This window comes from Syngnathus scovelli, chromosome 17 (genome assembly GCF_024217435.2).
Source record: "Syngnathus scovelli strain Florida chromosome 17, RoL_Ssco_1.2, whole genome shotgun sequence".
Lineage (NCBI taxonomy): Eukaryota > Metazoa > Chordata > Actinopteri > Syngnathiformes > Syngnathidae > Syngnathus > Syngnathus scovelli.
This window is the reverse complement of record NC_090863.1, coordinates 4,316,709-4,341,251: the sequence shown is the minus strand read 5'-3', so window position 1 is coordinate 4,341,251 and position 24,543 is coordinate 4,316,709. Positions and strand designations below refer to the sequence as shown.

The 24,543-nt window shown below is 43.1% G+C and overlaps 2 protein-coding genes across 10 annotated transcripts in view; both read right to left on the bottom strand.

The window, feature by feature from the left end:
- Positions 1–2,193: 2,193 nt before the first annotated feature.
- Positions 2,194–10,899, bottom strand: neurod6b (neuronal differentiation 6b). Of its 2 annotated transcripts, none has more exons than XM_049748532.1 (5): positions 10,842–10,899; positions 8,434–8,627; positions 8,045–8,129; positions 4,166–4,423; positions 2,194–3,963 (listed from the first exon to the last, which is right to left on the bottom strand). In XM_049748532.1, exon 5 carries the CDS (start codon positions 3,953–3,955, stop codon positions 2,927–2,929), a length of 1,029 nt encoding a protein of 342 aa, XP_049604489.1. In that variant the 5' UTR covers positions 3,956–3,963; positions 4,166–4,423; positions 8,045–8,129; positions 8,434–8,627; positions 10,842–10,899; the 3' UTR covers positions 2,194–2,926. The 2 variants fall into 2 exon arrangements, with proteins under 2 accessions (XP_049604489.1, XP_049604490.1); XM_049748533.1 differs by having other exon boundaries at positions 2,194–3,960.
- Positions 10,020–24,543, bottom strand: part of pde1cb (phosphodiesterase 1C, calmodulin-dependent b) — a 38,520-nt gene continuing 23,996 nt past the window's right edge. For 5 of the 8 annotated variants that reach the window (XM_049748524.2, XM_049748523.2, XM_049748522.2 and 2 more), the window contains 15 exons: positions 21,366–21,479; positions 20,822–21,004; positions 20,188–20,254; positions 19,822–19,938; positions 19,116–19,256; positions 18,117–18,217; positions 17,144–17,272; positions 16,644–16,745; positions 15,781–15,901; positions 15,190–15,271; positions 14,971–15,091; positions 13,767–13,942; positions 13,175–13,384; positions 12,802–12,864; positions 11,886–12,582 (listed from right to left, as the gene is read on the bottom strand). In XM_049748524.2, coding sequence (XP_049604481.1) covers positions 12,563–12,582; positions 12,802–12,864; positions 13,175–13,384; positions 13,767–13,942; positions 14,971–15,091; positions 15,190–15,271; positions 15,781–15,901; positions 16,644–16,745; positions 17,144–17,272; positions 18,117–18,217; positions 19,116–19,256; positions 19,822–19,938; positions 20,188–20,254; positions 20,822–21,004; positions 21,366–21,479 — 1,747 coding nt within the window. In that variant the 3' untranslated portion in view covers positions 11,886–12,562. Of the gene's footprint in view, positions 12,583–12,801; positions 12,865–13,174; positions 13,385–13,766; positions 13,943–14,970; positions 15,092–15,189; positions 15,272–15,780; positions 15,902–16,643; positions 16,746–17,143; positions 17,273–18,116; positions 18,218–19,115; positions 19,257–19,821; positions 19,939–20,187; positions 20,255–20,821; positions 21,005–21,365; positions 21,480–24,543 lie in introns of all 8 variants that reach the window. The other 3 variants (XR_007487323.2, XR_007487324.2, XM_049748520.2) reach the window with 3 other exon arrangements.

Here is a 24,543-nt window from a genome sequence, read left to right as displayed (position 1 = left end):
TGCGCCACTATGACCTGACGGATGACACACACACGCACGCATGTGTTTAATTCTTTCACACATGCATCCACACATTGGGAGGAGGGGGCTGGTGGCATGGGGGGTTCATCTCCTTAAATCTGTCTAATTAAACCACCAAATCCCTCTACTCCCCTCACCCACCAGCCCCATGCTCATTTCCAAGACATCCACCGCACGCATGCACACAAACACACACACACCAGACACCACCCCCTCCCATCCGCAATTCCAAATGATTATTAGGAATTTAATGGGGAAAACGTGTCCCTGTCCCGCCACCATCGCCATCAGGGGCTTGGGAATGGCATGGAATTTTGAAGACCCTTGTTGACGAGATGAGTGAGGGGCACCATTGGTCAACATTTGAGGCTATGGAAGCTCAAGAATGCAACAAAAATAGAAAATCAATTCTTATTTTGTGTATGTTGCCTCCAACTTTAAAGTTTGGCGACATAGTTTGTCTCAGGAAAAAGCTACCTTGGTGTTGAAATAAAATGTGCCAGGGTCAAATGTCATCTTTCGTCACCTCCCACATTCTTAAAACACTTTACGCCATCTATGTGTGCCAAATCTTCTTCCTTCCTTCCTTCCTTCCTTCCTTCCTTCCTTCCTTCCTTCCTTCCTTCCTTCCTTCCTTCCTTCCTTCCTTCCTTCCATCAATCATCTTCCTGAAACCATCCACGATTCCCTTCTTCCATCCTTGCTTCCTCCCTCCCTCCCTCTCTTCCTTCCTTCCATCCTTCCCTCCCATTGTCCTTCCATGCTTTCAGCTCTGCTTCCATTCATCAATTAGTTGATTTAAAATGTCCAACTGCTTCATTCCCCCACTATATAAATAATGTACACAAACAATAGATGGAGTGCGTTCGTCTTCGTGCGGCACCCACACAAGTGGGACAGATGCTGCGTGTATAATGAGCATGTGAACGCATTGGCGGGGGGGAAAAGTGTGTGTGTGTGGGGGGGGGGGGACACACATACACGTTTGACCCCGTGTTAAACTGTCGCTTGCTTGCCCATGAAGCACCACCTACTTCACCGATCCCACCTAACCACTCAAAGCCCACTTCTCCTGTCCAAACACATGCACAGTAACAAGCCGGAGGGAGTGACACTGAGTGGGACAAATGTGGAGTTTGAGGGGGGGGGGCTAAAGAGGTGCTTGCAGGTCCCTCGAGGGACCACCGCTTTTAATGATGAGACAGGAGAAAATGAGCGCAAAGAAACAGGTTTTCTCATCACGTCGTCTCCCAAATTAGCCATTCTATGAAATATGTTGTTCTTTTAAGAATATTTTAAAAAAAAAATTCACTTGTGTTTGTACACACAAACAAAAAATACACAAAGCATACGTCCCGAATAAAGGCACGTCAATTGTGTTGATGCTTTATTCAATTTCTGAAGAAGAAGACATTTCATATATCGTTTTTGAACTTTGTCAAATTGCTTTACAATAATACAAATTACCTTGTTTATTATTCAAAAGTTATTAAGCGGAAATATGGCCTTGTATAAATAACGCTTTTTTTTTTTTTTTACTTAAAATTTATTTGGCAGTGTCAAGAGCTAATACATAATTTGGTTTTAATTTTTAAATGGTGGCATAAATAAAGCTATGACCCCCCAAAAAAGAGGAATAAATAAATAACGTCATGTTACGTTATGTATGTTACATTTAAATTAAATATTAAATAAAAACATTGGAATAGTAGATGCCCTATCAATTTTCGTTAAAACTAGCAAAAACTTTTGGGAGGGTGCTGTTTTTCTTCGTTTATCTCACCCAAAACAATTACAATTTTATTAATAGGGTTGCTTTTTTTATTAGACTGTCTAGTTTTAAAAATCAAGATCACTCTTGTAAGGCTGCCAAAAGACGTTCAGCTAAATTTACGCGTCGCGAATTGAAGCATTTTAGACTTTTGCATTCAAATGGTCATTCGAGAAGTTTAAAAATGTAACAACACAATTATTACCTTTTTGTTGTGATGCAAACTGCAGACTGGGAAGATTGGAGAGCACAGTCTGCGCAGTTTGGCCCGAATCCAGCAACTCCAACTCATCCAAGCGCGGGGATTGAGTTTACCTAAAAGTGCACAATTCGCCCAAAAGAGGATTAAAAAAACAACAAACATTTAGATTTCCCTCCAAACCAATCAATATATTAATACCTTTTGATTTTCCCCTATAATTCATTTATTCATTCAATTGTGGTCAATGATACAAGCGCATCACAACATGAACATTACTTCGCGAAGGTTTCGATCTATAACGAGTAAAGGTTTGGCCATCTCCTCGCCCCAAAAATGACATAATTTGTTAACAAATGACAACATTTCATCCCCCAAAATTAATGTCATTGCATATTAACAGTGGTGTCTTTTTAAGGAATGTGACACATGGGAATATTAAACCGCCAATTGCTGACAACAATAACATAAAATCCTTCACATAACACGGTTTTGAAATGTACAATAATTCTATCATATGTAATCCACTGTCAATAAATAGGCTCAAATAAATAAACCAATAAATAAGTACTCATAATTTACAGTCACTCTATTAAAACACAATTTACTCCACACTCACGCACATGTATTTTGAATTGTCCTGGAACAATTTAGATGTCACGTTTTAACCGTTTTTATGCCATTTGCATAGCTTTATTGCCATGTTATTGCTCAATTCTAAATTGATAATAACCTAATACGATCCCCCCAAATGACATGTAAATCATACAAATATGCCTCTTCAACGAATTGTGATGTGGATTTGGACATTTTCATTGACTTGTGACAGTTAAAGTTTGTTGTGCTTCGGCGTCCAAAGTACAGACTTTTGATGGAGTTGATCTGAGGGGAAAAGACGAAGCAGTTTGGTGTTCAGAAATGAGAGTTTGTGCATCTTAATTATGGTAGGAGGCGTTGAGCTCCCCCTGCGCTTGGAAGGACTGGCCGCGGACGTGCAGGTCGTACGGGTAGCGGCCCTCCGGGGCCACCCGGTACATGGAGCCGTGCGCCAGGGCTGCGCGTCCGCTCGCGCCGCAGTAGCGCACTCCGTAGTGGTGACCCCCTTTGACGTAGTCCGGCGGCTCGTCATGCTTGAAAGCGAAAATGCCGTTCAGGTTCACGGGAGGACTCAGCTGGCTCTCAAAGTGCGGGCTGCCGGCCTCCGGGGACGTGTAGGACGGCTCGTAGGCGCCCGAGTAGCCGTAGTGGCGGAACGGCTTGCTTGCCGGGTCCGACGGGCCGGAGCTGCCGTGCCCAGTGGTGGGAGCGCTCACCTCGGAACTCGGGTAGGCCGACGAGGAGTAGAGCGGGTCGTACGGAGAGCGCCCGGAGAACACCACTTCCCCGTTGTGGTCGGTGAGGAAGTTCCGGGCGTTGAGCTGCAGGCAGCCCGCCACCAGGTTGGTGGTGGGCTGCGATAATCCTTTGCAGAGGGTCTGCACAAACGCCAGCAGGTCGGGTCTCTTGCCGGCGCTAAGGGTCTCGGACAAAGCCCAGATGTAGTTCTTAGCCAGGCGCAGGGTCTCGATTTTGGACAGCTTTTGCGTTTTGGAGTAGCAGGGCACCACTTTGCGGAGGCTCTCCAAGGCGGCGTTGAGGCCGTGCATGCGGCTCCTCTCCCGGGCGTTGGCCTCCTGCCGCCGCATCCTGGAGCGATCGTGCGGCTCCTTATTGGCCTTCTTCTTCCGGGGCCCACGCTTCTTGTGCAGCAGGAGGCCGCCGTCCTCTTGCTCGTAGTCCCGATCCGAGGAGGCGCCGTCGTCTCCGGTGGACCTGCACGGCTCGTCGTCGTCTTCGTCGTCATCGTGGAGATGGTGAGGAGGGCGAGGGGAAGCTCGCTCTTCGGGGGCACCTCCGCGGGGGTAACTGGCGCCGAAGCGTGGCTCACACATCGTGTGCGCGTCGTCGAATGGCAGAGTCAACATTATTCCTGCTAAAAAAAAAAATAACCCAAAAAAAAACATTTTAAGTGGCTTGAACGTTTCTTCTGAACTATTTTGCAATTCCACTCCCGAAAAAAAAAACTTTCCAGCATACAGGCATCTTTCCAATCCTAAAGGCACTGCATTCAAACTCTTTTTTTTTTTTTTTTTTAGATGACATCAAGCCCAAGTTTAACACCAAAAGACACTCACCATGCAGGGAGGGGGGTCAGCGTGCAGCCTGCATGTTCCCAAACCTCCTGTCGCTCATGCACCCCCCAAAAAGATGACAGCAATAATGACAAGAGCACACTCAGGCTTCCTCTCTGCTCCTCCTCCTCTTCGCTGTCTTCTTCAGGACTGTCTGCCACTGGTGCCAGCAGCCGGTATGCATGGGGCTGCTGGTGCCATCTGCCGCTGACGTCTCATGGCAGCCCGGACCACGTGCTCTGTGGGTCCCTGGGGACCCTCCTGCATGGTGCAGAGCGGCAGAGAGAAGATAACAAGCAAGACAGATTTTATGCGTCCACGTCTGCATTGTCAACAGGTACACAGGTACGTTTGCACATCTGTGTACATGTGAAAAATCAACTTTTACACTAAGCAAAGCGGGAATCCAAATCTTCACACGTCACTCGGTAGTCAATGCGGGGTGATAAACACACGGCCTTACGTTTATATGAAGTCACACGGTTATATGAAGGCATGTTTACGAGGGAAAGTAAAACCAAAAGAAGGATGGCGTGAAGGTGGTCCTTCTGTTCACTCCTTGTTGCTTACACATAAATGAATCAAATGGAGCTTTTGATAGACCTTGTAAATCCTTACATACTCTACCGTGAGCAAGGTACAATCATAAAAGCGAGCAAGAAAAGATGCAATATATTTGGGTGCCTGCTCCCGTGCAGGTGTACCTAATGTTGTGGCCAGTGAGTGCCTTGAGATCAAACTCCATCTTTTTTGTGATGGCAATAACCCACATCAATAGAAATACATACAATAAAACAATTTTGACACACTTTAAATCAATGACCATTGTGCTGTTGCCGGCCTTAGCCACTTGGGGGCAGTATATGATTGACGTTTCAGCTCCTTGGATAGGATAAAGAATATATAACAATGCCCCATCATATTGAGTGTGGGGTTCAAATGTCAGTTGCTTAAAGGGGATTACAAAAGCCGTTTACATTACGTGTTAGCATTAGCTTTAGGCTAAACTATGCATGTTTCTTCAAGTTTTACATTTAGAGTCACATTTGTGCATGCCGTATGTGATGATGACAAAGAGGTGTGCTTGCTACCGGAGCTCCTCGGGACTCCAAACATTAAGTGCACCCCGAGGATAGAAATATATAAAAGAAGAAAAAAAAAAAAAGAACGCTCTGTGGCAGGCTGCCAACATCACACCGGGGGCACAGCTGCCACTTGATATGGTTGCATGCGCTCCTCAGCTATGCAGAACACACACGCGCACACGCACACGTATGCCAGCCAATGACCTTGTTACAAGGAGAATCAATTAAAGCCCAGTATCAATCTTTCTGTATTGGACATTACAAGACATGAAGACAAAAGATATACCGTCATCCAAATACAATGTGTGTGTGTGCGCGTGTGTGTTTCAGCAGCATCTGATGAGTCCAACTCCCCATCTCAGACTAATCAGTCGACTGCACTAATTGCAAATGCAAATATGCAAATTTATATTAATTAATTACTCCGCTAATTAGTTCTCTTGTCTGTTCAGGTAATAAATCACTGTGTGCTCGAGAAGAGGGGGAAGAAAGCGTGAGAGACCGATCTTTTTTTTTTCCGCCTGGACCATGTTGGCCAGTGCCAGGTCGACGGCCGTCAATCACCCAAAAAAGTGACGGCGCCGCTCATGGGTGGAGCTCCGCTAAGATGCGTTCCCGCCTGTCAGCGCTTTTAATTATCACATTATCAGCTTTTACGCCGCATTTTACTCAATGGATGTCAACGCCGAGGGGAGGCGTGCGGGCGGGCGCGAGGCGTGAAGCGGCGCGGTCGAGTCAGCGAAAATGACAAGATGATCTAAAAAAAAAAAAAAAAAAAGTTTTTTTTTTTTTGTTAAAGCTCACACTTGTGGTTCACTCACAGCATATCATATCAAACCCCAGATTAAGATTAACGGGACATGAGAGGACAAGCATGCACGAGTAAGCATTGGGACAGTTATGGTCGTGGGAAAAGTAAAAAAAAAAAAAAAAAAAAAAAAAAAAAAAAAAAAAGACATTAACAAGGCCAGAAAAAAGAAACAGAAAATAACAAGGAGCAACAAACAAGGGAATACAAGCAAACTGATATGAAGCAGGCGAACACCAACAGGCCCGACCCAAAAATCATATGAGATGGACCTGATTAAAGGGACACTACAAAAAGACAAGACATAACATAAAACCAAATATAAATCTAAACAAAAACACAGATTATGACAGATTCTTCTATTCAATTTCTATTATGTCACGTTTACCAACAGGTAGGACGAATTATTGCCAGGCGGTTTAACAGCGGTATCGTTAGCATTAATGCTATTGCTAACCAGGCTAGCCAATTCATATTATATACTGTCGCTTTAATTCCAACCCAATCAAAGAAAGGAAAAATAACAATTCCAGTTGTGAAGTACTGGCGAGGATTTTGGCGGCGGTCGCTTTGCTACACCCTGACACACACCTGCCCACGCGCCGGCGACTGCAGCGAGGATTTTGGGAATGATTAGCAGAGGGTCAGGCCTTGCACTGCACCGGTGTCGCCCAGCTGTGCTGTTCTAGCCAATTAGAAGCTCCATATGCTGTGGAACTCGGGCTGGCCACACCTCCCACTCACAAACACACACACAATTTCTATATGACAATGGGAGTAGATGGCAGTCAGGTATTTCCGTGGGTGTGCAGGCTGGTGTCATGCATAATGGATGTGTTGTTGAAAATGTAGAATGTAAAGATGTTTGTCGCAAGACGTGTGAGATGTTGCCGGGGGCGCGCCACCCTTTTTTTTTTTTTCTCCCTCAAAGCGAAAGCAATCTGTTCACACACGCTCAATCTGTCGCTTCACCGAGCGACAAGATAAATACTTTTTGGGGGTTTTTTTGGGCTAAAATGTGTCAGCTTCTCCTATTTAAGTGAGTTTTTGCTAATGAGTTTTATGTAGGGTTTCCATAAAGTCCATGATGAATTGCAGTGACAACATTAACGTGCAATAAACATGCAGATCTTGGAAACAAATTGCACAAAATTAAGTTTTTAATAGCTTGTGTGCAAAAACAGTGAAGCCCTGAGATATGTCGTTAATTCATTGCGCGATCATATTTGTATCTCAAATCATCTTTTCTCATTGAAACGAATCAAAATTTGAGTTTTAGGCATACCTTTCATGCAGCAGCCAATCATATTACTGCGGGCGTGTTTTATTTAGAACTCTGGAGGCAATCAGTGCTCATCAGTACGGCACTAATATTAGTTGTTCTGCACAGGGGATAAAGAATACCTGTGAGTACTGTTAGATTATTTGTCTACATCTTGTTGCACCAATCCGTTGTAAAAGAGTTGAGCACTGCAAAATAGATGTTAATTACCATTAATTTGGAACTTATTTAGAAATATAAAGGGTTAATTGGGAGCAACTATACTTTGCTGGATGCTCTGTGATTGTTTCTGCTCGAAAGTAGCAGTATTTGGAAGGTTTTTAAGTACAGCAACATCCATGCTCATTTATGGCATTTCATTTTATAAGTTGGCATTAAAGTAGCGGGTTTTCATGAAAATAAATTATACAGTTGGTTTGAACCATTTGATGTTTGAATACACCATTGTTTAAATCTGTTGTGTTTCACGTTTTCCAGTAAACTTTATTTGGGAATGAGGAAAAAAACAGTTTGAATGAAACTAAGAAATGCTTTAAAAGGTGTGTCATAACAACTTTAACTGCTTAAAGTGTGCGGTGACATGGAAAGTTGAAGTTTCCCCCACATTGAGAACAAAGAGCACTCCACTAACTTTACATTTTTTATGGCAATTCTTTTTTTTTTTTTTTTAGACCTGATGCTGAGATGACTGACAGGCGTTTTCTCACCTAATCGACACTCTAGGCGTTGATGTGAGAATCCCCTACTTCCTCCACGCGTCTCATCAAGTGTCCTCGTCTTCCTCCACTTCGGCTGAAAAAAAAAAAAGTGTGACATCAAGTGATCTTTTAATGTGAGGCACACTTTCACTTTAGAGGCCACTAATGCAGTCACGTGACAGACTTCTAACCTTAGCATCTGTCACCAGTCGCATAGGAAACACTTTTAATTGAAATCAATTTAACTACAAAACAGGAATTTGAAGGACGTAATATGACTTGAAAAAGCGGGACGAGCTCGGTGCTTCTAAGGACAGGAGAAGTGTGCAAAGTCCTCGAATCAATCAATATGATCACAAAAAATAATGCACTCCAACAAACATGAAGTGAGATCTTACATGGATTGGCAGGCGACATCTGACGTCTGCATGAGAACAAGTTGGGGGTCTTCCCTCCCTACTGTCGGAATGGCGGGTGGAGAAGAGTTGGCAAGCGACCCGCGTTTGCAACCTGAAAAGCTTCCAGGAAGTAAAAGCTCGGCTGCCAACAGAAGCACTTCCTCGTTCCTCCCCACTCGCTCGCCTCTTTAACACTGCAGCCAATTCACAATTACACACACACATGCACACTCAGCCTCCATCACTCATTGCAAATTGAATTCTTCTACACTCCTTTACACGCTGGACATGTGGACTGAATTCAGCCATGTTATTTTGTCTTTGATGCACACGTGAAAATGGCAACTGGGCCTGAAACGTGGGAATAAACATTATTTCCCCACTGTGGGATAAATAAAGTTCTAATCTAAACACATAATAAAGTTTGGAATAAAATACGCAAAGAAAAGGCAAAGCCGGTGCCACAAATAAATAGGAAGACCAGAACACATCCACACAAGTGCAAGAGAAGGACAGACTGGTGGAGGACACCTTCTCGCCATCCCTGCTCTTCCTCCTGCACGGGACAGGAGGTGGGGTGGAGCACAAAAGACCCCCCCTCCCCTCCCCTACTCGCACGGATGGATGGTTGGAGCGCAATTGCACATGTAAAGCAGCAACGTCGAGTGTGAAATATGTGTTTGCTTTATTAAGCGTGCAATGGATAAAGCCAGTGAACTCACATCCATATAAGATAAGTGTACGTGTGTGTGTGCGCGTGCACGCTTTTATTTCCTAGCACACATACACACACAGCATGTTTGGAAAGAAGCGTACAAGCTCATTTGCACATCTCACTTGCGAGCAGATTGACTATTAAATAGAGTAATGGTGCAAAACAAAGGCTCCGTAAATCAGCCGCAAGCCCAAAGAAGAAGAAGAAGAAGAAGAAGAAGGAGTGGTGGCATCCTGGCAGCCTACTGCTGCAGGGGCTCCTGGCCTAATAGAAGACGTGTGTTCCAGTGCAAACACGAGCTTTTAGGGGAACAGCTGGCGTGTAATTGAATTAACATTGGCCTTCTGCTTGTCGCCCTCCGCCATCTCCGCACATCAACATGAATATGCATGCCGACCACTGTGGATTGTTGCGGAGCGTGACTAGGTCGCACCGGTGGTGCGTTGGCTCCCTCTAGCGGTGGACTTAAAAACAACCACTGCCTTTACGTTTCAGATCCGATATACCTCATTTTTTCCGCGGGCCATTATGACTGTCAACTCAAATAAATGTATGAGCACCTCATATTATTTACAGTAAAAGCTACAAAACAAACTGACAAATAACACGTTTTCAAATCAGACAAGTAAAAACTGGTCAAATATAAAAAAAAAAAGATATTAAAAGTGAAGACAATTTTCAATTCTAGTAATGACACGAATTTGATGCACGATTTGTTTTCGCGGGCCACATAAAATGATGTGGCGGGCCGTATCTGGCCCCCGGGCCTCAAGTTTGACACCTGTGCGATATACATATAAGGCACATCTTACCTTCTCGCACGTCCACCTGAGCGAGACAAAGTTTCGAATAAAGACATACTGACAGGATCTGAGCCCTTTGAGTCCACTTTATTGATACAGCTGTGCAGTCACATAGCATGGTGGCACACACCCGCGATGAAACAGTGACACACACACCTGCACTCACTCACTCACTCACTCACTCACTCACTCACTCACTCACTCACTCACTCACTCACTCACTCACTCACTCACTCACTCACTCACTCACTCACTCACTCACTCACGCGAGAGATTTGGCGGACTGTTTGGCATCCATCTTGTGATTTTGTAATCAAGCAACAAACATTCCTGCTATAAGTAGTTTAAAAGGCCCTAAACTTATTTGTGCCTACCACTTAAAAAAAAGTTATATCTTTTCATAGAGGATAAATATATAAAGTACATACGAGTATTGTTAGATTATTTGCGTGCATGTGTTGCTCCACCATTTGTGTGAAAACATTCAATGGTTCTAAAACTACAACTATCGATGCTATGTCATCAATGGGATTTCCCAATATATGCTAGCATTAAGCTAAGATTTTCCTAGAGGAAATTTTCGTGGTTGTTTTCAACACACAAGATGCAAATTTTGCTTTTAGGTTTAGTTTGACAATTCACTGGCGCCAACAAGTTTCAAGTTTGTGCCCGCAAATCAATGTAAAAAAATAAAAAATTGTTTAAGTGATGGACTTGCATTGAAAAACTCCTAAGTGGGGACACTCTTATCTGAAGGCACAATTGTCCGTTGGATTTTGTGTTGATATTTTAGGCCACACAGCTGACAACCATGTTACAAATGAATATTCAACCATTAATGAACAATCAAAATAAAAACTGAATGACACAAAAAGGTCTCTTACAAATACCTGAAATGCGAAGCAGTCCACCACATCTCTCTCGACACGCACACAGGTCATAATCTGAGCAGGTCACAGTGAGGAGATCAGAAATACACATTAAGTATTTACCGGCATTGTTTTCTTTTTTAAACCTCGTACACCCACCTGACCTCGAGACTTTTGAGATCAATCATCTAAGCTGGAGTGCGAGCGTGGGGAACAGATTGTTACTAAAACAACACCACGTGGAGAAGAAATCCAACAATGATGTCGACGACGCCTGCTAAATACAGCAAGAGCATGGAAAAGCACAACAAACAGATTACTTGACAATGTCACAAGCGTTTGCTCTAAACACAAGGAGGAAATTATAGAGCACACACATACACACAATACACTTGTAAAAAATAAACACATTGTTACAGAACAAGAAAGGTTGCAACAGGTCATAGGAACTAGACAAAAGAAATAAAATGTTTTAAGTGAATGAAAAAATATATATGGGGCAGAGTAAAAAAAAAAAAAAAAAAAAAAAAAAAATGCAACCCACTATACAATAAATGATAACAAAGAATACATAAAATATAAATTAACAAAGCAGCCCAATATATTATTATAAGTAAATAAAGAATAAGAATGAAAAACACATTGGAAAAACTGTGAAGCACAAACAAAAGTGAAGTAAATGAAAGAAAATATGAATTTTTAAATATGAAAATATATAAGTTAAATGAGAAAAAAAGCATTCAAAAAAATAATGAGAGGAAGGGGGGAAAAAAATCACATCACACAAAAATAAAAGTAAAATAAATTAAAAACAATGGCAAAATGGAAGGCAAAGAGGAAGCGAACTGTTACGGCACGAAAAGAGCACATAAAACATTATCAGCGAGTTGCAGGAACAATGACGGCTGGTTCCGACAGGTGCAGTTACATGTAACAGTAAGAGGCACACAGGTAGATCGAGAGAAAAGTAACTTTTCACAGCACGTGACGTCGCCCTATCATAAAAAAACATGTCAAAAAGGAAAATGAAGGTTAAAAAAAGAATCGTTTTTCTCTCATTCCTAGAAATGTGTCAGTTCAATTCTCCCTTTTTGTGTCTATTCTCCAAAAAGAAGCATATCGCATGCCAACATCTTGGCACTATGGATTTATACCCAAATAATATTGCACAAGTGCACAATTATGTTAAATAGGGAATGCAAATACTGCCCATTTTTTTTGCGCTTAACTACAAGTATGCATTTACAATAACAGCTAAAGCGGAGAATTGTTATTTTACATATGCACAGTCAGCAATATTTGCATCTTAGAGTTGCAGAGCAGGGGAAAAGCAGCACATTTAAAAAAAACCAAAAAAAAAAACAAGACAAGGCATTCAGAAGAACAAATAAGTTAAAAAAATGTGCGATATGTTGTTTTGGAAAAAAAAAAGTGTTTTACATGACAGGTTGCGTTTACTTTCAAAAAAAAAAAAAGAATGAATAAGATGCACACACACAAAAAAAGAACATGAACATTTTTCCCTCTTTGCAGTTTAAATGTAACATTTCACCAGGCTTGAAACTACGGAGAATTACAAAGTAAAAGTTGCTAAGATGTCCAGGGGACAAAATCGTGGCGGAATATGTACAAAACAAAAACTCCTAAAGTGAAGCCGTCAGTCAGTATCGCGTGATCCTCTAGAGGGCGACAAAGTCCAAGTAATTGGCTTTTCCCACCCTCCGTGGTCCAGGTCGGCGTTCTCATTCCATAGCCACCTCCGCTGTGTCAAAGATAAAATGGAAAACACGAGGAGTTGAATTATGATGTGCAGCGAATACTTTAAATTTTAGCACTGCACTGGAACCTGCATATAAAAATTTCCCGCATGTGGACACATTCCAGCTCACCCCTGAATAGGTTTGTTTTGCCCGTGTGTGTGTGTGTGTGTGTGTGTGTGTGTGTGTTTGGCCATCATAAAATATTATTTTCATCCACTCACCATCAATCGCCGTGTTTTTGGTCTCTTCCCTTCCCGGAGAGTCTGCGCCTTCAGACAACTCTCCTAAGCCATCAAAAGCAAGCCATGCATTGAAATACAACTTTAATACATTGGACGACCAATGTTCATAAATCCAAACACTTGGATTTCGAATTAAATTTGAAATACATGAAAATCCATTCCTGGCAAGAAAGATTTTACACCAAGTAGCTCGAGTGCAGTGAACAAGGTCCTCAGACTAATACGGCAGCTGCTGTCCCACTTGAACTCAACATGGTGATTACAAACACAAAATTATATCAATCGGCATGCTCATAACAATATTGTGAGCCACACGCTGCTTCACCCAGCCCAAGGACAAAGACAAGCTTACCGTTCTGCAGCGAGGGACTCTTATGTGCGGCGGCGGGCCCAGGCGGCGATGTCGCTTCATCAGTGTCTGGCTTTGACTCCGCCTCCTGGTCTCCTGCTTCTTGTTGGTCGTCTTTGGACTCGGTCGAGTCGGCGCTGTCCTCCTGAGGTTCCATGGCGTCATCCTGCTGGGCTCGCTCCTCCGCCTCCCTTTTGGCTCGTTCCTCCGCCTCTGAGGTTAGATACACATTGTTGGCAGGTTAGGAAGCGACTTTCGCAGACATATGCAAGATGTTAAATCTACTACTGATCCAAATGATAAAGTCTTATTTGATTGATTAAAGAGCAAATTACTAGCTCATGAGTTGTGGAAGCAAATAATGGCAGGTAGCTTTTTAAAGAGTGGGAAGGAAACAGAAGTGAGTTGAAATAAAGCTTCGGATTTGTATTCAGGTCCACCTTGGAGTACAAAATGAGTGTACGAAATCATGTGGGTGTAAACAGATGCTGCAGGTATAAATACTAAACATAAAAGCCAAAAAAAAAAAAAAACTTGAGCAGTTCTTCATGATGGACTAAAACTCAAAATATTTAAAATATAGAAAAAGCTGCACCTTTGGTGGCCTGCGCTTTCCATCGCTCCCTGTTCTGGTAGACCTCCTCGTTCCACAGCGCTTTGAAGTTCTTCATGTCCACGGCCAGCAGGGGGCTCTGACCCGACGAGCAGCTGTCGCAGGCCAAGCTCTTGACGCTGTGCCTTTTGGCCTCCTCCGAGCTAATACTGTTCAGACTGTTCGGATAAAGCAGAGGAACTCAGACCACGAACCAGGCACATTTTTCACATGACACCAGTAAAAATAGAAAATTAAGTTGCAGAAATCAGCTCGTAGTCCATCTTAGCGAGACCTCATGGCTGGGTCTTTTGACTACACAATGACCCAAAGCACACACTGGTCATTTGGTCCTGGAGTGAACGACACAAAGCCCAGACCTCAATCCCACTGAAGAAGTGAATGCTCATGCTCGGAAATCACGACGCAATTTGGGCCAGATGTGTGTGGGTGTGTGTAGTCCAGTCGAGTGCCTAACTTGTATCATTTTCTGTTAACTTGCGATTAGATTAAATCTCTTTCGTAGGCCTCCCCACCCTGACATCAATAGAATAGATTAATAAAAGCAGCGTCCTATCATGTGACAGCTCTGTGATGGGATTAGAGGAGACGGGACGTCCCTGAAATCGGCAGCATTCATCCTTCGGGCAAGGGGAACGTGCCAAAACGCGCGAGGGAGGCAAAGCAATCCATCCGGCGTACGTTGAGATGATTCACTTTGGTCTTGACGCCAGCGTCTGAGCGCTGATAGGCGAGCAATAACGGCCAGACAGTTACAGATAACCGAAAGCGGCAATAAACGGCATGATGGAAGATGAAGAGCCTTGACGCGTTTCAGCCCATCAGGTGAGCAGAAATCGCCATGGCCGTGAGATTTATGCTCAGTTAAGGCGGCTGCTGAGCGCACTGATAAGCAGGCCGATATTGATGTGAAAGCTGAAGGGAGGCTTAAAGCGGACTTTTACACAGATCATTTTTTTCATTAGGACACTCTAGTAGTTAGTCATTAGATGGATTTTTTTTGTGGGGGGTTGGGGGGGTGGGCACGGGCTCTATGCAGCTCTCCACATTGCCATTTCAATCCCAAAAAAAATCAGAATTACTTTTGAGAAGTGTGCTTGTGCAGAATGAAAGATGAGGACAATTCCACGGAACAGAAACAAATTGTGTAACTTTTGAAAGAAGACCCTCTTAAAATGGTGCCCACCTGGAGCGCCGGAAGCCCGCCAGACCCGAGTGCGAGGCCTCGTCGATGAGCGGCGTGACAATGCGCTCCATCATGTCGCTCAGTACGGTGAAAGTGGGCACCACGATGAAGTCGATGAAACCTGCGCGAGACCACGGAAGTTCATTTATTAGAGGTTCATTTTTTCATTTTGGGATGAATTGCTGGTCCCGATGATACACAGATGCTGTTGTGACTCACCGATCTGGGACTGGGCCACCATTGTGGACTTTCGGTCACAGAGCGGCGAGAAGGAAAGGCCGAGCTCGGCTTCTTTGTCCCCCTGGGTGGCACAAGCATTTGTGAAAACCACGCTCTTGCTCAGGGCAAAATTTTACGACCGTGCAAATGCGTCCCCCCGGTGCAAAATGTGCCAGCTTCACAGTGTACGAAGCCCCATGTTCTTAAGGGAGGGGGCGGCTCTCGCTACGCCGTTCAACAGGCTTGATGACCTGCTCGGCACGCCTTTGGGGGGAAAAAAATTGCGTTTAATTTTCCCTTTTTGAACACACAAGAAATAGAGGTGGGAGTTGGCCTTGTGCGCGGAAGCTGTTTATTGACAAAACGTGTCCCTCGAGGCGAGAAAAAAGAAAAAAGCCTTGCGATAGCAACCCAACCGCAATAACAAAAGGAGCCATATTGACAATAGGAGTGTTTGATAATGGAGGAGCGTAAAATGAGGGCACATTGTTCATTTGACCTCCACAGCCATCATCTTTTCTTGTTATCATTGATAGAGCCCTTTGAAATACACTTCACACACAACATTTACTCCAAAAGAAGGTTGCTCACCTGTCTGAAGAACTCCTCCAGCAAAGAGGTGGTCCAGCGGTGGTGAAGGTCCCAACTTTTGGCCGGGTGGCTGATGTCGGCGGTGTGCAGCAGTAAGGACAGGGCTTTGGGCTTATCGATGCTGCAGACGGCAATAAATGAAGCGTTACTTCAATCCAAATGCGCGTTTCAATCGCTTCCCATTAAGTAGCTAAAATAATGCATTTTTTGTTTCGAGCGTACCATGAATAAAAGCAAAAAAAGAGACAGGTGGGCGAACATAAGGCAAGACTCAGGAGAAATTAGGAAGACGGTTGGGTAAAAAGGCGGAACAAACATTATTGCCTTGACCTGAGATTTGACAATTCTTCAATCCACGATGTGGTCAACAACAACAACAACAAAAATGTATTTAACGCGATTGCCCGCTTAAGACTAATTGTCTGTTTCGCTGCAATACGCTGTGAAGATCATTTCACATCATCGGCCATGACTGCTTCCTCTGATAGCATTAAAAACTAGTCACGCTTGACAAATGGATTCCACACAAAAATGGAAAGGAGACAGAAGAAAAACACACATGGAAGGTTAAACATCAAGGGAAGGAAGAAAGGAGACCGGCTCGTATTTCTCCACCTCATCCCATTTGCGTCAGGCCTGCAGCAGCCGGCCTCGAATTACTTTACAGTCCATTCAGCATTACAAAGTGCAATCTCTCATGCATGTGTGTGTGTGTGTGTGTGTGTGTGTGTGTGTGTGTGTGTGTGTGTGTGTGTGTGTGTGTGTGTGATGGGAGGATACCATCCAGTCAGCACTCTTCACTCACTCACAATTATTCTATCTTCCCCCTTCTGGATTGAAACTGCAGGATAAAGTCAACTGACCCTTCAGGCTGTTGCAGGAAGTTCTTCATGGCCTTCACCTGCTGGAAGTGGCAGGACATGTCAGTGGCCAGCACCATCTCCACCACCAAAGCACGCAGCTCCCTGCCAGAAAAATGCAAAATGAAAAAAAAGTGTCACAAACCTGGGTAGGGGTTAAAAAAAAAGAAAAGAATTAAAAGCTTGCTGGAGCAAAAAGCCAGCAGTCGGCAGCCGACTTTGCGAGCTATTTATAAATGTCTTTCTTTGACAGGTCCAAGCTCAGACGACAAAAATTGGATTGCTGCTGTCTGCTTTAATATATGATCAGAGTTTCAGCGAGTACAAAACTATTGGACCTTGAAAGCGCTTGTCAGTGGCCGCGGAACAAAAAAAGCGACTTCACAATGAATGCGTAATGTGCACACGGAGGTCCTGCCCCTGAACTTTTGTATCTTAATCTTTATTCTCTTAATTCTATTTACTGTATTTTATTTCCCCGGCTCCCTCTCGTTCGTTCTGACCTCCAGTCATCCTTGGAGAGATTGTACAAGATGTTCATCTCGTCGTCGTCCTGCAGCAGGCGGTAGGCCGCGCTCACGTGGTGGCTCTCCAACACCGAGCGGTCGTTGTACAAGATAGCCGTGTCGGACCTGGGGAGGAGGACGCCCAACAAATCGTCCATTATCATCTTTATGAGCGACCCGACTGGCCGATTCTCCTTTTAATTAGAGAGATAGCTTTGATAATATTTGAAACTCATCTCAGGATTTTTTTGAATCGTTCGGGAATTTGAATGGTCCTCATGGAATGAGATCAGTCTAATGTTGATATCAATGAGGTTAAATTGCATGAAGACTTAATGGATTGCAATGGCGGCCTAAATGGAAATCACGTCACGATTCAACACATCTTTGCTGTATTGTTAAATGACGGCAAATCTGTGATTTTATACTACTTTGTTCATTTCTTTGGCTGCTTAAATGAGGCGCTACTCGATAAGATATTACGTGACTTGTGCAATTATCACTTCAACGTGACTGGAACTTGCCTGACTTTGAGTTGATTTGACTCATTTCAACTTTTTAGTTATCATTAATAACCCTCCGGACAATTGCCTAATTTATAAGATGTCACCATATCACATTGGGGTAATATAATATTCCTGTCTTTGACACTAATTTCAAGTCATTCTACTTTTTTTTTTTTTTTATTAAGCAAGGTAGGGGGTGTCATTAATCACTCGGCGGGATGAACAATTCCATCGAAAAAAAAATCAGCATTAATGTTAAAGTAGCAAGAACATTTCTTTGAATGCCCTTCCCTTACACATTGAAATAAGTCTTTATTTTACAAGCCGTGCAGCTCTATTTGGGGTTCTTGTCCTTCCTCTTATGTTATTGCTGCACCAGCAGCCGGGCCCTTCTCGCCTTGGTAAATGAGGGCATCGATCTCGGAGTCAAGAGCCCGGGCGCTTTTGATTTTATGATCCATTACCTTGTCTGAATGTGGAAGTTGTTTGTAGTCCCCGTGTGCTCGTAGTCGTGCACGGCCGCTGCGAAGATCATGGCAAAGATCTCCAGCTCAGTTAACCAATGCTTGGGGTGGCGGTGGGGGAGTGTGTGTGTGTGGGGAGGGGGGGGGGGCAAGTGGGGGGGTGATAGGATGGAAAGGGCAGTCATGAATGAAAAAATAATGCGCAGAGGAGGGAATAATAGACAGCAATGAAGCGATGAGAAATGGGGAGGCAGTGAATGGAAAAGCAAGGAAGGTTCAATTTTGAAGATGCGGAGGCGGGGAATACATTAACGGGTTGGGATGGATGGATGGAAACAAACGGGTGATGGAGAAGACAAGGGGGGAAGGTCACAAGAGAGTTTAGAGAAGACAAGTTAGATACTAAATGTGTCATTTTTGCATTTAGTTGAATGACTTGCCCCTGGAGGAGCATGGCACACTTTTAACCTTTTTTTTTTTGTCATCTGGGTATGCAACACCATATTTTAAATGTACAATTATTATGACTTATTAATCAGAATAGTGTATCTAGAATAAAAGAGAGCCCCTTGTGTATTTGCACGTAGGCCTGCTTTATGAACGACCTGTTGATTGTTGATTTAATGGAGTCTGGAGGGTGTGCGGAATGACAAATGCTCTTGCGTTGCGGCTCTCCCGGGAGCCCTGTGGTCACGGCGCTAATGCGGTTTCCTGCGCGAGTCACAGCCCGCAGAAAAAGCAGCATGTTGTCAGCCGGCCGGCTGGCCGGCTGGCTGTCACGGCCATCTTATTAGGGTGATGAAAGAAAAGTGAGGGGTGGCTCAATGGAATTTGGCCATGAGAAGACTCTCGTGCTGTTTTTTGTGTGGAGGAAAAACGTAATTGTGGTCTAGCATTTGCAAATTTGCCAACTAATGGATTCTTTTTTTTGAGGATCTTTTCTTCTTGGTTATTCACTTCGCGCTGAGGCCTAAAGCAATAAAAGTCCGACATACTCACCACCATGCCGGTCTTGAGTAATAAATAATGAACAGTCTGTGTGACATCAGCAGCATGCATCAAGTTGTGGTAGGGGTTTTTATGCTTGCTGTATCCCACTTCCAAGGCCTCAACAAATGACACAACCGCAGAAATGGGGATCTGGTGAGCAGAGGAAAACTAAGTTAGGGAGCAGCAATGAAATTTGGATGGATCGCTCAAACTGCTGTCCAACTTGAAAACATGTGGCAATATGAGGAAATCCGAACATGCTTTTTGAAGGATGCCCAGAAATGGTCAAAATGGCCATTGTGTTGATTTGCATCTCATGACAAGACGGGCAATGTTGTGTTGCTGGGTGACACTGAAAAACGGATTTTCCGATTCATCTGACTGGTACACGCATGGTGTTATAGACCATTGCCCCACAGCAACTCGGGCTGGTGCCGTAAAATGGATTGTGCACCATTTGGAGTGTGATTACACATTTATGCAAGCTTCATTGCCTTCATCATTTACACTCGCGTACTGTCACTACATGGAGTGTCCTCAGCTATTAGAGTAAAAAAAATTAGCTTCACAGATAGCGTCGTGTGTAAAATGACACTCAAGGCTGCACAACAAATCTTTTTTTGCTTGTTTGCTATTGCTTTTGTATACGGAAATCATTTCAGTATTACAGTATTTTCTTCTTTTTTAAAATATAGAGATAAAGGTAGCACTGTACCTTAAAGCGGCTGATGAGGTCGTATCTGGTGAGCAACTCGTAGAAAATGAATTTAAGCGCGTGATCGCCACTGGCCTCGTTCAGAGCAAACACGTCAAATGACCACTTGTCAACATTCTGTGGGAGAAGAAAAAAAAATGTGTCGTACACTCTGTTACCCCCCCAAGGGTGTTAATTGATCTTTTCTGAACCATTGTTTAAACATCTAAATTGCTTAAATAAAATAACAGAGGTGCATATCAAGCCTATTGTGATAAAATATTAAACGGAGCGTATTTTCTGCCAGAATTCGAGTGATCCCATACTGTGTGCAAAATATTATTCCTTATTTGCTTATGTTTGTTTTTGCAGTGCATGCGTTAATACCTTCAGCACAGATATAACGGAAGGGGGGTAGCTGAGTCCCACCAAATTGGAGGTGCGTCGGTACATCCTGTTTGGATGAGATAAAACACAATGACACATTTGACAGAAAAAAAACTACATATGTGAAGTAGTATATAGATATGCCTGTGAGTCTTGTTATATTATATTATTATAAATGTATAAATAATGTGTTGCTTCGAAAACGACAACCGCCGAAGCTAGCTGTTAGCATGTCAATGGTGTTTTGACTTGTGTGTTAGCATTTACACGAAGCAGAATTTCTGAAAGGAAATAGTAGTAGTTTGAAATATTCGGCATGCGGTTCTCTTTTTTGTATGTTTAGTTTGACAGGGAACTTCAATTGGGAGTGGCATTAAATAGCTTGAAGCTTCTATTTTGATGAATTCTTGGCTTTTTATAAGTGCTCCTGAGTGTGAATGAGTTCAGGTACGATAGTTGGGATAGTTTGTTATCACAGGTCAAAAAAATAAAAATAAAAAAATGAATTGGGACAAATGATGTCACAATATGACGCCAAAGCAATACTTTTATATTAGACATGGTTTGGGTGGGTGATATTTTTTTCTTTTCGATCAGCAAGCAGCATGTTGAGGAACACTGTCCTTCATTTTACCTCTCAACAAATATTCCCGCCTGGACGGCATGGACGATGCTTCGAAAACGAGGTTTCTCCTCATTGCGTCGCAGCATCAGGCCCATCTGGCGTGTGAAAGTGGAGGCCAGCCAGTCACGCACTTCCGACGGTACCGACTCGGACTGGATGTCGCTGAGCTCATCCTCTGTGTCCACCAAGCGCCTGAAAGGAGAATTTCAAATTGGGCTAGCGGCGGTCTGACAAGGGGATCAAAACCAAATCCTAGCGAGCGACATCCATCGAATTTCATCACATCTTACATAAGTTGGCTTCTTAAAATGCCCTGATGTGTGACAACATTCAAAACCAGCACAATTTGGGTGCTCGTGCTATCGCTGCCACTAATCTGCTTGGACCCACATGACGGAGAGGTTTACATAATTCCATAATCCTGGACATATCTCGTACTGCGGGCAACAAAATTCTCTCAAAAACTCTTGCTCCACATCACGGGTGAAACACGCAACATTTCATCCGAATCCGTAGAAGAATAAAAAGCACCGACAGATATATCTAAGCTCACCTGGTCTCCTCGATGTAGACCGATTCCAGCACAGACGCGGCATACTCGAGGTTCTTCTTGAGGTCGGCGAGGGAAGCTTCGCCTCTCTCCAGTTGTTTGACCAGACATCTTAATCTAAAACAGACATTCAACAAGCCAGTCAACAAAGTGGATTAACTCCTCTGCCATCTTGACATGATCCATTCACTGGCTAATATTAGAGTCATCTGCTTTGCCTTGGCTGCTTGTTTTTTTCCTTGTGGCCAATAACCAGTAATGTAAAATGCTTCATGCTAAGTCAAAGTCAGTCAGTGTCATTTCGCGACTCCAGGGAGACTCAGAGGGTCAAACACGGGGTAATTAAAAACATTAAATATAGCTGCCTTCCTTCCATCTGCGAATGTTCTATCCAGGTAGACGATTTTGACAGTCACACTTGATGGGATCGGCCATCGTTAACCTCTAACGTGTACTTGCCTTTCCGCATCTGTCAATGGCAGTTGAAGTTCGTGTCAGTGGATGCATTGCTCTTTTATTGAGCACTGGAAGTTTAGGGCGTTTCTTTTTCTCTTGGTTGCCTCATTTGTTTTGCTTTTCACGACTGAATATTCGTATAGAGCATTTTATCGATTGTTAAAAATGTCAGCACAGAAACAGAAGTGAATCAACTTTATTGGTGTTGTGCACAGTTGCCTCTTGCAGGATGCCACCTGCTGCTAGCTGGAGGGTCATGTGATCACTCATCGTGAAAGCCCATGCTGGCTACGTGTGTTGTTGAATTATTAAGAGGGAAGGTTTCAGATGCTCTCATTGAGTAGGTACCCTGACAGTGGCCGTATTTTCCTTCCTAACCGAAGGCTTCGGCATGCACGACTCGAATGTCTAAAGCGCAGGTGTCAAACTCAAGGCCCGGGGGCCAGATACGGCCCGCCACATCGTTTTATGTGGCCCGCGAAGACAAATTGTGCATCAAATTCGTGTGTCATTACTAGAATTGCAAATTGTTTTCACTTTTAATATCTTTTTTTTTTAATATTTGACCAGTTTTTACTCGTCTGATTTGAAAACGAGTTATTTGTCAGTTTGTTTTGTAGCTGTATATAATATGAGGTGCTCATACATTTATTTGGGTTGACAGTCATAATGGCCTTCCGAAAGAAGCTATGACTACAATGCGGCCCGCGGAAAAAATGAGTTTGACACCCCTGGTCTAAAGAATTAAAATAGTCAGTCGTCGGATTCACGTCGTTGCACCAATTGGATAAAGATCTGAAATAGCAGTTGACCGCCAACACCGAAAGCTAGGGCAACAACGTCGGCAGCTGATTCTTATCCGGCCGGCTCAAGTGGGTGGACAAATTAACCTTGAAAAGCAGATGGACCCCTGACGATTCCGGTTTATCATGTCGCAAATCCATCATGCCGAGCTTCAGGCTAACAAAGGGGATGGCTAGGGAAAACGGAGTGACTAATAAAGCATCTTTTGAAGTCAGTTCAGATGTGATGTAAGGAAGTGCTCGGAATGATCAATTTGATAGTCAAGTTGTGAAACTTTGTAGTGAATCATGTTTGCCAGCAAAATTGTAACAGGTCCATTTGTAACATTTCAGCGGCAACCAATTGATCTCTCTAACTGGGAGCTGGAAATGGTAAAGAGGTAAAAGTCGATTCCTTGTTTTTGATGCTGATAAGCTAGATGTCTGTTCACAGCTGCTTCTTCCCGTGTTGTGCTATACGGCTATTTTAAGAGTTTGGATGAACGGAGCGTCACTACATGTGATTTGGGGAAGCTAATGATGGTTATTAAGAGCAGCTGTGTGCCACAGAGCTTTCCCGCTCATATTGACGATAAGCAAAAATCATAAACACCATATAACCGATTAGAAAAAAATTCAAAGGTGTCATTTTTAATGGATGTTTTAAAAAATACCGTACTTTCCGGACTATAAGGCGCACCTTCAATGCATCATGTCAGATTTTTAATCCAAATCAAATCATTCTCCATTTTATTTTATTTTTATTTCCACTTCAGACGCAACAAATTACTTTATAATCACAAAATAATGATCCATAGTCTCTTTGATTCATAATTCATAGTCTTCAGCGGGCCACTTATGATTGATTTCATGACACGATGCTTCAGGCCAGTTTGAATTTAGGAATTTGGTCCATATATAAGGCGCACCAGACTATAAGGCGCACTTTTGAGAAAATTTGAGGTTTTTAGGTGCGCCTCATAGTCCGGAAAATACGGTACACGAAATCCATGTCATTCATATTTATACATTTTATTCCTTTTACTCTTTGAAATGTGTTTCCTAATGCAATTAAGAAAAAAAGAAAGAAGAAAATTGCCACTCCTTTCAAGTCATTTTAGGGAAAAGCCATAACAGGATATATAGTTTATATATCAGGCTAAAACATTACCTATATTAGGCTATAACATTTTATCTGTATTACAAAACATTAGTGCCAGGATGTCTAAGTAATTGACGCAATCACCAAAGGAAACAAAACGGCCTCATTCCACCTACTGTCAGGGGGGTTAATAGGCCTGGATAGAGAAATATAGCTACAATGGCCTAAAGTAACTGCTGGGCTCAGAGCCAAGTGAGAAAATTTGAGTGGCGGGAGATAAAGGGGACGCCACTTGTTCATTTGTGGAGTTGGAGTCACAGCGAACCAAAAAAAAAAAAAGCAAGAATTAAAAAGCAGAAATGTCAACTAGTTGTTGAGGTGCCCTTGAGCAAGGCACCGTCCCCAGCCCAATTTTCTTTTTCCCTTGTTTGTAGGCATGGGGTGCTTCAAAGTGTCTTTTGAGCAGACAAAAATTACAATAATACTGATGAGTTGAGTTCCTATATTTCAATGAATCCCAAATGTCTATCTTACACTGCTCCTAAAATTGATGTAACAATTGTTTAATTCTTTTTATTCTATCGGATGATGTGATTATTATGGGATTCGCAATGTTGTGGAGTGCTATTTTTCCTCATTAAAATCTAATTTTATTGGGGAGGCTGGAACGGATTACAGGCATTTTCATTCATTTCAATAGGGAAAGATGATTTGAGACAACGGGTCTAACCCAACATGAGTATAAGGTATTTCATATTCGTGCAGTGTGTGTGTGTGTGTTTAATATTGCTCTGACAGCTGAGATCAGGCACACTGGCCTGGAAGCACTTGACCCTCTGTA

Coding starts and splice junctions, on each gene's coding strand:
- neurod6b (XM_049748532.1), bottom strand. CDS start 3,955: ATGTTGACTCTGCCATTCGACGACGCGCACACGATGTGTGAGCCACGC.